The sequence below is a fragment of the Camelina sativa genome, chromosome 5, assembly GCF_030686135.1.
Source record: "Camelina sativa cultivar CO46 ecotype springtype chromosome 5, ASM3068613v1".
NCBI lineage: Eukaryota > Viridiplantae > Streptophyta > Magnoliopsida > Brassicales > Brassicaceae > Camelina > Camelina sativa.
The window spans coordinates 1804634-1819158 of NC_141884.1; the positions used below are offsets into that span (position 1 = coordinate 1804634).

Genomic DNA, 14525 nt, shown 5'->3' on the forward strand with positions numbered 1-14525 from the left:
TTGTTAAAACTTGTCTTGTGGCAGCTTGGACAAAGTTCTTTGAATCTATACAACCGACCAGTTCACCTGGTTCATCGGGGCTTTTGTAGCTCTCATCTCTCCTTTATGGAGTCTTTATTCCTTCCATATACTTCACTTGTGTTTAGTGGTAGTGTTACAGGGAGCATTGTGTTAACTGTTCTGCTTGAAGTAGAAGCAGGGATTGTTGTTCAAGACTGTTCTCGTTCAGCATTTGTTGACTGTTTAACGTTTGTGTCTTTGAAGTTTCCTTTCCCAAAATTCCCTCTTGTTTGGAGGGGTTTGGATGATCAAGACTTGTCGGTATTGCAAGGTTCTTCCTCCCGACTGATGGTTATTATGGATGCGATCTATCAAGAAACTGCTGAGATTGTACTTGTTTGTTGGTCTCTTATGTTCTCTTCCTATGATTTGTATCTTATCTATCCTTTGCTTAGCCATTTTTTGATGGTTTTCTTTGGCTTTTGTTGCCTTTATTTCCTTTGTTTTGGATGTATTTCCTCTCTTGTTAGAGGTTGAAACTCTTTTTATCTTAATGAAAGTGAAGTGTTTGACCAAAAAAAAAAAAAAAAACGACTATTAGCAGAATGCCATAATCTTAGAGATATTTTTGTAGTAAGTATTAAACTCATCAAACTATTGCTCTATATAATTTTTGAGTCCAATGATGACTAGTTGACTAGCTAAGCTAGTACAATGTCGTTGTCTCTTAAACATAATTGGTATACTGGTTACCTACAGAAAATTCCAGAGGTTTAAATTAGTTAAATAATACAGACAAACCCTAATCATTCAGCAATAAGGACGATGCTGTCTTAATCATCAGACTAACTAATTCTTTCATTTCTACATTCAGTCGTCACTTTTAACAACTTTAATTACCTTAACAACTACTAATACTAGCTATAGTTAGTATAATGTTTGTTCTTGATTTGGTGACGATAGTTGGTGTATTTTTCTCTTACAATTTAATTTCCATAAACGATTAAGTCATCTAATCCGTCTCCATACTGGTTTATATTATATATACATATATATATATTTCAGAATAATCTACTAAGTTTTTGGGGTAAAAATGAATAACAAGTAAGATTAACAAAGATGCATGCAGAGAGATGTCGCTATTGGTTGGTACATCAACTTGGTTAAGAATAATATTAGTTTCGTAAATAATTAAGTGCGTTTAGATTTGATACTAATTAAGTACTTGGAGGATTATTAATCTCCCTTGGCTTGATGCGTTGAGGCATTTACGATGGAACATATCGATGACAACCAGGAGTTGAACCACCATAAAGACCTTTTTTTTTTTTTTTTATGGTTAAACCTCTAATTGAGACTTTCTTATTAGAACAACCTATCTCCTCAATTTTATATCGCCAAGATTATCATTAAGAAAGATACAGTAGTTTCAGAGGTTGTTTAATTAATATATCATGATATATGTATACTTTGTTCAATATGCAGACGGCGGGCTTACTAAGATCAATAAATTCTACGGCTACTTACAAGCAGTATTGTTATAGCAATATTATATATGTATCTCAAAACTCAAAAGATATTGATGTTTTTACGAAGTAATCTTTGGGAGGATCAGTAATAATAATCTATATATAATAGAACATAAAGTTTGAGATTTAACCATTATTCATATAGATCGGTAAATGATATGAGACTAATTGGCATTCTTATAAGAAAAATGTAGGCAACTAAAAGTTTTTAAGTAAATTTCAATACAACTTATTAGAAAAAGGGATGAAAAAGATAACTCGTTCGTGTTAAGCTGTTATTTTTTCCTTAGATTACAAACAAAAAACTATAATGATGCAATAATGACTTTGATTTTTCAAGTCTTGGTAATATATAGGCATTGCTTCCATTGGGTAAAATAATACCAGAGTGCATTATTAGCTTCACTTATTGCAATCATAGTTGAGAATGGAGATGTTTTTTTTTTGCGTATGAAACACTAATGTACTTGCGTGTTTACTATGTTCTGTGGATTTGTGGAAATTTGCCTCGTGACAAGTTTAGATTCGAAGCTTTTGGAGATGACACATGCTTAGTTTTTCTGAAGTACTATTAAACAAGCTATAAAAATAAAACAAAAGTGGGAAAGGTACTTCGAACTTGAAAATCAAGTAAACACGATCTATAGGTAAACTAGAAAAGGGGAAATTATTTGTTTTGTGCGCTCTTGATATCATTACTCTAATGAACTAAATAATTATGATAAGGCCTTCCACTAAACCCAAGATCCAAAGTTTCAATTCGTTCGTAGAAAAGGATTAATTAAAACTTAAATAATGATATCATAACGAAGAGACGTTGATGGTCCAAGTTTCAATAAACTATGTGAAAACATGATGGGACCATCCTCATGTGAGAAAAACTGAGCACTCTGTTCTCTTATCCCTATCGCAAGGTAAGGTGATCACTTTCTCATGTTTTGAAATTAATATAAATAACATAGACATCTTTGGGGTATTGATGAGAAGATGATGGATTCGACTAGCCAAACACTTACGTAATGCGTACTAATGTTCTAATTAATCCAACATAATCAATTGAATCGTATTGCAGTCTTGCAGATGACTCTCGCTCTGCTGTTTTATGCATGCTTAAATTTACAACTACATTTTCCAAATTTTATCGTGTTGGACAAGATCGAACTATTGAATAAAACTATTTATTATCAAAATGATTATATAGACTTGGACATTATTGGAAAAAAAATTAATCACATTTGTATGATATATTCTAAGGGAATGGATTAAGTATAGTTTGTCCGATTGAAGGTCAATAAGATCCCCACAAGGTGCCTTGTTAAGTAGGCAAAAGTAATTAATGCGATAGACCAGTTTTATATAAGCTGGACCAAAACAGATATATAAGGTTTGGTCTTTTGGTCTCATTCACAATACGCCAATCATATGGGAACCAAAGACATTAACAAACGCCTATTTGGCCAAACTTAGTGGCCAACCACATTATCATCATCATCCATCGTTTTCCAAATATTTTCTCCAGTTTTTATCCTTGTTTAGAAAAAGCCAATTAAGCCCCTTGACTTTAAACACACAAGAAGGTCAACGCCGAAAAGTCTGAATTCATGGTAAACAGCATCAAAGGAGAAAAAAGGTAAAAGAAAGAAAAACAAAGGGTGCCCCCAAATTTGATGGCTCACATGAAGAAGTCTCTCACATATGGGTTCATGGCCCATTTAAAGCGGACGACAATGTCTTATCCATATCATTAATTATCAGACTAGGAACCTGGACTCTGTCAATTAGTTTTGTTATCATTATCTTAATTTCTAAGGTTTTTGTTAGTCGTATATTACATAGATCTTATTCTACTACAAAAATAACTCATTTTAATCAAAATAAGTTTTGTTTTCGATTCGAATATCAATCCGGATGAAACGTATTGTTAATATCTTAGTCAAAATATCCTAAAGAGGTGAATGTTAGTAGCTTTAAGACTTAAGAGACACCAAGAACGATTTGTGCAACATATGGAAAGGACGTTCGATGCAATCTTCAAATGTATCATTAACCGTTAGTCCCGTATTTAAAATAACACTATGAAAAATGTCTAAAATTTTTCTAGGCTATTAAAAATATAAAGAACAGGAAGAAGATAAGAGAAGAGAGTGAGAAATAAAGATGGGAACAAGAAGAATGGAGGAGTAGTAGAGAGGGAACAAACACTAGAAGTATGGCATGTGGCCTTTGTCTTCCCTTTACTTCCCATGTGCTTTCTTTATTGCTTTGTATTTGTAGCAGTACGTACCTCTTTTATTTTGCTACAGTAGAGTTTATAATAATTCCTATTTTATAATTCTGATCTAAATCAGTTGGTTAAAAGCTAAACCGTTGTTACTATTAAAACCATGTACTGTCAACTCTTTACAAATTCGATAATTTATCAAAATCTTATTTTATTTCGATTGTTGAAACTGTATATCTTAAACAGGAGAAACACTCTTTCGATACACCAACAAAAAAAAGACCATGCTTAATACAGTAAGCACTCAGCTGTAAGCCTTATTAACAATATATTTGATTAGCTTCAAAATTCTGGAATCTTAATCCTTTTCATCTCGGTTTTTTCATCATGTCTTCTTCTTTTTTCTTCAAAAAATCTTTGAACCACATTATTGACATTTTAGGATATCGCTTAAGCCCATCTACGTAGTCTACACAGAACAATCCATATCGTAATTCATACCCGCAATTATCCAACAATGACCATGCAAAATATCCATCTATTTGGACCTACGAAAACATTTCATTTTCGACTAAGATTTGTGTTATTTTATTTTGGTGAAGAAAATAATTTGTTTATGACAAAAATAAAGTAACTGATATTAATATATATGGCTAGATCGATGAAGGCTGTTACTATGTTTCTTGTGATAATTTGTGCTCTTCATATCCATTAACTCCCGGATAAGGGCTTCTTTTCACAATATTAAAGTTTGATACTTTAGGTTTGTTAATTATATTTATTTTGTATGGTTAAAAACTAAGTTATATCAAAACGGTTTTACATATTAGTTCTAAATCCAAAAATTCTAAATTTAAGTGTTAAATTCACATAATGTGAAAACGAATTGAACTTATAACACCTCTAACGGACCAAAGAAGTCTAAGGACGCGATGTTAAAGTCTGGTTTGTTTTCACAATACTGAAATTTAACATTTTAATTTTACTTTGAAATAAGTTTTTTGGTATAGAATCTTAGTGAATCAAAACGGTTTACATATTATAGTTATAAATGTGAAAATCAAAACTTAAGTGTTGAAATCAGATTATGTGAAAACAGATTGAACATAGAACACCTCTAACGGACCAAAGGAGACCTAAGGACGGGATGCCAAGTCCGGTTTGTTTTCACAAGATTGGAGCTTAACACTTTAGTTAGTTACTTATTTATTTTATAATTAAAAACATAATCAAATAAAAACGATTTTTTGAAAACACTAATTTTGAATTTTTTTTTTTTATCTGAAATTGAAAACCATTTTCTTACCAGAAAAAAAAAATATATCTATTGGCTTATTATAATAAAAAATTTGTAAAAGAAAAGCAGAGCATAGAATTCGTTACCATGTCTTTCTGTATATCGTTCCACGAAACCAAATAGTCTTGCGCTGCTGCACCCACAGACTTGGCGTATCAAGAATAGGAACCTACATACAGTAACAAGAAAACTAAAGGTTAAAATTAAGAAACATATTTAAAAGAAAAATAAAAATAGATCATGTCAATTCCGTAAAAGTACGAGAGAGCCCGAAGATACTTTTTTTCGTCAGCAGGCAAAGCAAGTTAGACCTAAATTATAAATCCGAAGTTGCGAGATCAAATAGGAATAATGACGAATCGTTGTTTCAGAAGCAACTAACCTGGCTCTCGTAACAACGGCGCGTATGATGCATGCATCCATCATCCATGGGTTGCGTCATCACCTCGGAATAAGAACGGTGTCGAGATCGTTGATCGTGTGATCAAAGACGAGTAACAACAGTTCCCATGGTGTTGGTACAGTACAGATGGTCATCGAGTTTGATGGTCTCGAGATCGGGTGAGTACTCTCTGTAAAACATTAGCGCTGCTTGCCCAAGATGAAACAGAGACTCCAAACAGAAAGAAGAACAAGGTGTTTTTTTTTTGCTTTCGAAGAATTATGGTTTCTCAAAGACAAGCGAGCGAGGTGAGGGTTTTGTTTATATAAAAAGGTTGCCGGCAGCAGTATTAAAAGGGGAAAAGGAAATATTTTTGTTTATATATATTTATATTATTAAGAAAGGAAATTACTCAAACATAAGAAAAAAGGAAATTTGATAACAACGGTCATAAAAAGTTGCCGTTACAACGATCATATTTTTTTTCTTAACTGCCTAACAATTTATTTGATGTGACACCGTTCGATCGAGTTACATGTTTTGTTTTAATTTTAGGGATACATAAGAAGAAAGTTGAATAAATTAAAGATATTAAATATTTGTACTCGCTACTAGTCCATTATTAGAGGAGGACGAGTTGGATAGGAGAAACTGATGGTACCAAAGAGCAGAACTCTTGAGATATCGTTGGAGTCCATCTTGAAAATCAACGTAGACCAGTCCGTATCTATATTTGTAACCAAACTGCCACTCGAAATCATCCATTAATGACCATATATGATATCCTCTCACATCTGCACCTTGACTGTTTTAATGTTTCCAAAAAAAAAACAAAGAAGACATCAAACAACTACATTATTAAAATTTGTAATATTATGACAGATCTTTTTGGATCTTATTTGAAATATAGTTTGTATATGAAGAATTAGAATACTAACCTGACTGCATCTAGAAGAGCAGAGAGATGGAGTTGGTGATATTTGATCTTTTCCTCGTCATTTAGAGCTTCGTTTAAGGACAATGACTTGTCGCTAGGCATTCCTAGTCAAGTACGTAAGCAGCCAAAGAAACAGTAAGTCGAATAATATCTCAGAATGATTAGGGCCACAATAATAAATTACATAACTCAATACTAAAATATTGCAATCAAATTGTTTTTACCAGTTGATCCGATCTAACAAATTTATTGATTAATTAAAAACCTAAAATTCGTGAAAACCAAAAGAAAAAAGTTGTTTTCTATTTTCTAAATAACATAAAGTAACTTTTATTATATATACATTAACACTTTATATAGATATATATATAGCTATTAAGCAGTATATATATGTGCCAAGTGGAAATTATTAAACGGCTATAATGTTGCCTCATTGCTAGACCTTATACACGTTACCTATATAACCCATTTACCCAAAAAAGAAAAAGAAAATTTACCAACCATTCTCGGTGACGAGGATTACTGGGTTTTGATACTTTGACTTAACGTATAATAGAAGGTCTTGAAACCCTTTTGGGCATATAAAGAGCCAATCTACACTTGTCTGAAAATTTAAAATTTTAAAATCTATGATTAATTAACGTAATTTACTCTAAATAACTTACATCAAGAAAAAACTTAAATCAGTCTACGAGGAAGAGAAAAATCTTACCGGTTCACCCACCGGAACTCCGTTTCTCTCCGCTGTAATTTACAACAATACGTTAATTTAAATTATTGGTGAAGATAATTTGGGAAGTAATTTGTTTTTTTTGTTTGTTACTTGTTTGATTGACGCGACTGTCCGTTGTGTAACTGAGATTGGTGTTAGCGTAGAAGATAACATCTTCAACGTATCTTGAAGTGTAATAGTTGATTCCAAAAAAGTCAAAGGATCCTCTCACCATTTCTGACTGCTGTTTTGTAAATTTTGGGAGTCTATTTCCCACCAACTCTCTCATTATCTTTGGATAGTCTCCGTAAGTGATCGGATCAGCAAACCTATCACACCCACACATACATACATAGGTGTAAACCGACCCACACTACAAGTTATATTGGGTGAGATCTGTGTCTTGTCTCATTTATAGAGAAAATTAAAGATGATAAAAATCTGCATAAAAAGGAAAATAAATTACCATCCGAAGAGGAAGTCAAGAGCCCTTTTGGCAGCTTCTCTACAAGCAGGAGTGTTATATTTCGGAATCATCCAATATGTTTGAATACTCATTCCAATGGTTCCTCCATGAAATCTCTGCTTTATAACACAAGTGACGATATAAAGAATTAAAAAAAAAGTTTTCTTTTGAGATAGTGGTATCGTAATGAATATGATTTAAGCCAATATATATATATATATATATATATTTTACCTTTTCTTGCAAAAACACTAATACTACTTTAGTCACCAATTAATCAAAACTAATTTATAGAACAAATTTGAAAAAAAAACTTACAAATACAAAACAACAAATTTTAAAACAAGGAACCTGATACTTCTCTCTGTAGAGTTGGACGGCAGCAGCATGAGAAATGATCAAGTAATGAGCCACGAGGTAAGGTTCAGTGGCTGAGTTTCCAACCGTGCAGTTTTGGACATAGCTAGAACAACGACCAGGAGCATTTTTACCGACACTATAACCTAACATTGCGAACATGTTAGGCTCGTTGATTGTAATCCACTCCTTCACTCTATCTCCAAACGCTTTAAAACATATATCAACGAATTCTAGGAAATCTTGCCTGTTCAATCCCGATTTTTAATCAGATCCATATTTTATTGTACTTCAATATTTACTAATCGTGTAGTTTGAAGATCCTTACACAATTTGTGGGTTTAAGAATCCGCCATATTCATCTTCAAGTGCTTGAGGTGTGTCCCAATGAAACAGTGTAACGAGAGGCCTTATACCTGTTTTTACAAAATAATATTGCATGTGATAAAAAAAAAGAAGATAATATGGTGTTATAATTTAGGATTAAAATTAATTTTTATCGGAAATTTTAAAATAATTATATGATTAATTATATACTCCATAAAATTGCACTTTAGATATAATAAATGCATGCACTAACCATTTAAAATGAGTTCATCGATGAGATGATTGTAGAAGTTAATTCCAGCCTGATTTACGCCTCCAGCAATCCTACCTCCTAAATTGGACCAAATTGGTTTCGTTATTTGTCATTGACGTACGTAACTTGATTAACCAAACATAAGCAATTGTTGAAATTGGTCGCCACCTAACGAGTAAACACAAAGACTTCAAATTACTGATTAAAAGAAGATCATACGTGGTAGTATTCTTGACCAGGAAATCGAAAACCTAAATGAGTCCAGCCCTATTTCTTTCACAAGTGCCACGTCTTCCTGGCCAATAAACATAAAATGTCATTCACATATAATGTTACGATATTACTATAAAAAGAAGTATTGTGGATTTCTCAAAAAGAAAACCTTGAAAAAATAATAAAATTCGTCTGCGACGTCGCCATTGCTACCATCCAAAATCTTTTCTGCAGTCACAATTCGTTTTAACTGCCTTATTAACACTTAATCAGTTTATCCTCAACGTGTATATGTATAAGCGTTGTATCAAATACAAACATAAATGTAAAACTCATTTTTAAATTACAAATATAAAACAACGTTATATGCACACAATAAATATAAAAAATTTGATATGACCAAGACTGTAGCATGTTGTCTCATATTTACGAAAAAATATACATGTCTTTTTTGCATTTATGCCTGTATTATACGTCTGAATATCAAAATTATGTTAGCTCTTGTGTATTTATTATCTAAAACATATTGAAATAGTCAAATAGATAATTAAAATAAAAATGTTATATGTAACTTAACGTACAAGGCTAGCTAGTAAAAAACTAAGAACCTGGATGTTGTTTAGTAAACGTATCCCATATGCTTGGTTCTTTTCCATCAACGTTGGTTGCTCCTTCGCTCTGTACAAAATCGAATCCTATATTAAATTGACTCTAAATACCGGTTTAGGAAAACAGGTTATATGAAAAGAAAGAAGAGGAAGTTTACCTGATATGCACTCGAAGCTGCGCCAAACTGAAAATCTTGAGGAAAGCTACTTCGATGTAGAGAGGTTGATGAACGAAGAAAGGAAGCATCCAAAGCATAAAGTTCAGATATTGATATGATGATGCTGATGATAAATACGGATTTGATGTCCATGGCGTTTTTTAGTCTTAGAATTTTATGTTTTTCTGGATAAAGAGAGAGAGAGATAATAAGCAGCAGATCTAGAGGAAAGTTTTTACAATTGGATCAAAGATCTCTGTTGGGTTTAGTTACATTTATGTAATTGCTTTTTTTTCTTTCTCTCCCTTGAGAAACCCATGTGTTTTGGGGATTTATTTGGTTAATGTTTTAACTAGTTACAGACGCTAATTCACGTGTCGGCAATTTGTGAATACAGGTTTTGTAAACAATAATTTGAGTAGCATTTCACCTAATAATTACCAATATTAATTATCTTTTTTTAAAAAAAAAAAGGTTGGACATTAGCTATATATATATATATATATATATATATTATCTGACCTAATAATTTCTTAATGATAATATATCATTTATCAAAGGGAAAGGGATGCTAGTTAATCCCATCTACTTAATTATTAGCTGTTGACGTAATAATGGCATGCTCATGTAACCTGAGGCGGTACTCTCGCACGTTAATTATTTTCATTTTCCCTTCAATACAATGCTGCGGGAAAGGTATTCCGTTTCGGGTGATCGAGTCTTGTAATTTTTTGATAACCCAAACTGATAATCTAGTTAGGTGAATATTAGCAAAATGCTAGCTAGGAGATTATTTCCCTCAAGTTCTTACCGTTTTCAGTTATGTAAATCGTTGGATTATTATATTTATTTTTAATATAGTTTAGAATCTTTCGTATGCCTTCAGGATATGAATAGAGAATTTTTGATTCATCCTGAACTCGAAAAAAACAAAGCATATATGTCAACCAATTATATTGTAATTCACATGGATTTAGTCTTTTAAAAACCCCGAACTAAATTAAATTAGTTTAAAGAGAGATTAAAGTTCTTACAGATTGTGAAGAGATGTAATCGCCGCTACGATTTGTCACTAAGAAGGTAATATCAGTTTTACTTGAAGCTTTATTTATTTATTTATTAAAATTGAGGTTTATTACGCGATTAAAAATATAGCAATTAAAGACTAAGCTTTCTTTTCTCTTGACTTTCTTACTTTTGTACTCGAGGTGTTGATCCGTCGTAAAATGAAGTCGTGAATGGTCATTTTGGTACTGATGAGCGACAAATCGGGCTGTACAGTAGTTTATTCAAATAAAATCAAATAAGTTTTTGACCATATCAGATTGTTCTTTGTTAAAAGAATATATATATATATTCATGTCTAAATATTATTATTATTATTATTAACTTTACGTACAATGCTAGCTAGTAAAGGTAAAAACATGCATGTTGGAAAGATATGATCTGCACAGATATTCATTTGGATTTACTATATCAAATTATTATTTTACCATTTTATAAGGCTAAGCGTAATTCTATTTGACATCGATCGTCTCAAGACTCTCAACTACTTATTCGACATTGTTTTCTAACGTATTTTGTTTGTACTTCCTTTGTACATCATAGCTAATAATGAGCTGAGTATTAGATATTTTGTTTCCTCATATACCTTTTACTCTTTTGTAGATTGATACCACTTCGAAGTTCATCAAGTATTCTGTAATGGTCCTGATATGTAACGGTGGTTTTGCTGACGCATTGGAAAATCCATTGCATGATTTGATTTCTGCTATTGATGGTCTTTTCACCATCTTCCCAGTTCTTCCTTCTGCTGATCCTCCTTCCTTTCCTCAAGAAAGAAAGGCACTTGCCACGGTAACAATCAATTTTTTGATGTTACTGTTTTCTGTTAGGGGTCTTCTTGGCATGTCGCTTGGTTGACTGCCTTCCAACCTTTCCACTGGGACTCATTCCCCCTTATCTGCTCTGGACTCTGGTGTCAGTGGGGATCTGAGCATGACTTATGCTATGTATGCTGAGTCATTTCTCTGGGGGGTTACAATGTGCAGAAGGTAATCATTTCTCAGGTGCGTTCCTTTTTTTTTTCTTTTGTTTGTTTGTTGCTTTTACAATGTGACCTTGTTGGTTTTATAATAGTTGATGTTGTTTTCATTTTGGTAGGAACCTACTTTGACTTCTGGTGTGAAGAAGTCACATCCATCATCTCTGTTACAGCAGTAAAATATTTTAATTCTTGTTTACGTTATGAAAAAATCAGATCCGTTTTTGTAAAAATGTTGAACAAAAATTACATTATAGCTTTGTGGAGTTGTTGGATATGGTCTTCATGGTAGCTCATCCTAAATGTATCATTGAGAATCTCCTCTTGTGATTTTGTATCATATATCAACAAACATCACCGCCAACTCACAACTTCACCTTTTTTTTTTAAGGGTGCACATTCTTGAATTGAGAAATTTTTAACATGTTATTTTTGTTCCTAACAGTTTAAGTTGTTATGTAAACCAATGAACTTGTAATCCAGGCGCGTAAAAATTGGCCAGCTCAGCTCAACTTTATTCTCTTCTTTAGTTCCTTTTCAACTTTGGCGCACATAGATAACCCAATTATTAACCGCTTGCAAACCAAGATTAAACCGGACTTGATTTGACCAAGATAATATGATTTTTCAACCTTTGTAGCAAGGAAACGAGTGAGCTTTGCTACTTTTTGGTGATGGGTGAGAATTCAGAATGCAGCATTATTTAATAATGAGCAAAACTCGAGACAATGTGGCTATCGAGTAATTGATTATTTATCTATCAAGGGAGAAGTTCGGAGAGGAAAAGACAAGACAGAAAAGTTAGGAATATTTAGTGAATACATAATCATCATTCAAACTTAAAACAAAAGACAAAGGATTAAGAAGAAAGGCACCAATCTCTTATCTCTGTTTCTCCCACCACAATTCTCAAAAAGTCATTGTCAGCTTGTCTCCTGCTCCCAGATTGTAATGTGCAAGTGACATGTCGTCATTCAAAAACCAAGTTTTTCCAGATAACTTCTGTTTGTTTGCTGGAATACCCGTTTGTAGACTAACCCTGAAAATGGTTAATGTTAATTAAACACAACTGAGACGAAGCCCTGAAAATGGTCAATGCTAATTAATTAGATACAACTAAGACGAAACAAATATGTTAGGAAGAAAACGTTACCGGGTGTTGAGCTAGAAACTCGTCTTCTGGAACAAGGGCTGCTGACTCATCAAGCTTTCCTCTCTTTGCCTCTGGTTTCTCATGTAGTAGAGGTGGGGCTGAATGCATCATTCTCGTTGGCTCTGGCTCCTCATGTAGAGGAGTTGGTTGCATCATCGTCGTTGGCTCGGGCTTCTCTAGTACAAGAGATCGTTGCGCCAGGACCCCCAGCGGAGGTCCAAAAAAACCAGACCAAGATGGTGATCCCGTTTGATGCGGACGCGGACGCGGCGTAGGCCTTTCAGGTAGAGGAGTAGACTCCTTGATCTCAAGAAAATACTGAAAATACTCTTGGCTAACCACAAAATCACGCCTATCAGTCAATACCGTGTCCACAACCTCGTCCTCTTCATCCTCATGCTTTTTCTTGAAAGCATTAAAAGCAGTGAAAAACCCTTCAAGAACAGCTTCCATGCGAGCTGGCTGGTAACCCGTTTTCGGCCTCATGTCCCAACGCTTGATTACATTACCATACGCAAGAAGAAGCTCAGAGAAAAGCTTATACCTTCCCATATCATTTCCAGGATTGCTCTTAATAAACTCAAACTCTGGTTCACAAACTCTCTCCCGCAGAGCATCCAAAAACTCGTCCCCAAACCGCATCACAAACATGGCTGTGAACTTAATAATACCAAGCTCCTTGCGCATCATGCCTCCTTCAGGAATTACAACTCTAAAAAAATAGGGTTTGGTGGCACCATGAATATAAGACCATGAGAATGAGGATCATGTATATCGATATCACCCATCATGGCCATTGGAGATTCCATTGGTGGCAAGTATTTCTTCTCGATGTCAACAAAATACTCATCACAAACCATAAAATCACGCCTATCAGTCTCAACCTTGTTCACTGTCTTGTCTTCCTCCCCATCATCATCTAGCTTTTTCTTGAAAGCAGTGAAACAAGTGTTGAAACCTTCAAGAAGAGCATCAAAACAAGCCGGACTCCAAGTCTATATTAGAAAACCATACCCACGACAAAGACCAGAGAACAACTCGGACCTTGTATCTCCCTTAAGTAGAAACTTGAACCGAGAATTATAAGTCGAACACAGAGCACGCTGGAAGTCATCCCCATACCGCACCACAAAGTGGGCTACGAACTTCATAATACAAAGCTCCTTGAGCGTCATGCCTGGAGGGATTCCAACTGTAAACGCAATACCTTGGAAGGTAAGAGCCACAGCCTCCGTTTAGCCCCTAAAACCGGGTCCGAGACCTTGGCGTGGTGGGAGGAGAGTAGGAGGAGGATGAGGAGGAGACTTGGTGTATTCAGCAATTTTCTGTTTGTACAGATTGTGGTCAGGACCTGACGGCAACAGAAAGCTGCAGTATGGACTATCTAAGCCAACAAAGTGGTTCTTCAGCTTCTCCTCCATCTCCAATCCGCCTCTGGCGACAGCAAGTGAAAGTCTCTCCATCATAATACTTCTCAACTCAACATCATCTAGAGGTGGTGGTGGAGTTTGAGTCATTTTTTTCCTACAACCAGCCAGAAGAATTAAAATATATAGAAGCGTTACACGTTTATTTCACTTTTAAAAAAAAAATGGATATATAATTGGTTTACAAAAATTGCCGGATCAAACTCTCTATCAGATCTACACAAAGAGCCTTTAGTAAAAGATTTATAAATACTGAGAGAAATAAATCAGTCGATCGATCGAGAGAGAAACACCGTACGTACCTCCTTAGTCGTGACGCCGAGAAGAAGCGGATCGGAGAAACAACGACGAAAGTGGAGAAATAAGCTAGGCGCGGCTTATCCTTAAACTACACCTCTCCAAAACTAGTTTTTAATTATAAATCGAAGAACCGTTCTAGGT

General features: G+C 34.1%; 1 protein-coding gene and 1 pseudogene across 2 annotated transcripts; both read right to left on the reverse strand.

Moving 5' to 3' along the window:
* Positions 1 to 5863: 5863 nt before the first annotated feature.
* LOC104784890 (beta-glucosidase 17) lies at positions 5864 to 9766 on the reverse strand. Its single transcript, XM_010509989.3, has 13 exons — positions 9461 to 9766; positions 9303 to 9372; positions 8864 to 8922; positions 8701 to 8776; positions 8482 to 8559; positions 8230 to 8317; positions 7896 to 8148; positions 7545 to 7660; positions 7190 to 7407; positions 7079 to 7110; positions 6868 to 6970; positions 6368 to 6470; positions 5864 to 6234 (listed from the first exon to the last, which is right to left on the reverse strand). Exons 1-13 carry the CDS (start codon positions 9611 to 9613, stop codon positions 6021 to 6023), a joined length of 1563 nt encoding a protein of 520 aa, XP_010508291.1. The 5' UTR covers positions 9614 to 9766; the 3' UTR covers positions 5864 to 6020.
* A 2639-nt stretch (positions 9767 to 12405) lies between these two features.
* LOC104784891 (uncharacterized) lies at positions 12406 to 14523 on the reverse strand (annotated as a pseudogene). Its single transcript, XR_015558525.1, has 3 exons — positions 14387 to 14523; positions 12658 to 14181; positions 12406 to 12543 (listed from the first exon to the last, which is right to left on the reverse strand). The product of XR_015558525.1 is annotated as an uncharacterized LOC104784891 (transcript).
* Positions 14524 to 14525: the final 2 nt, after the last annotated feature.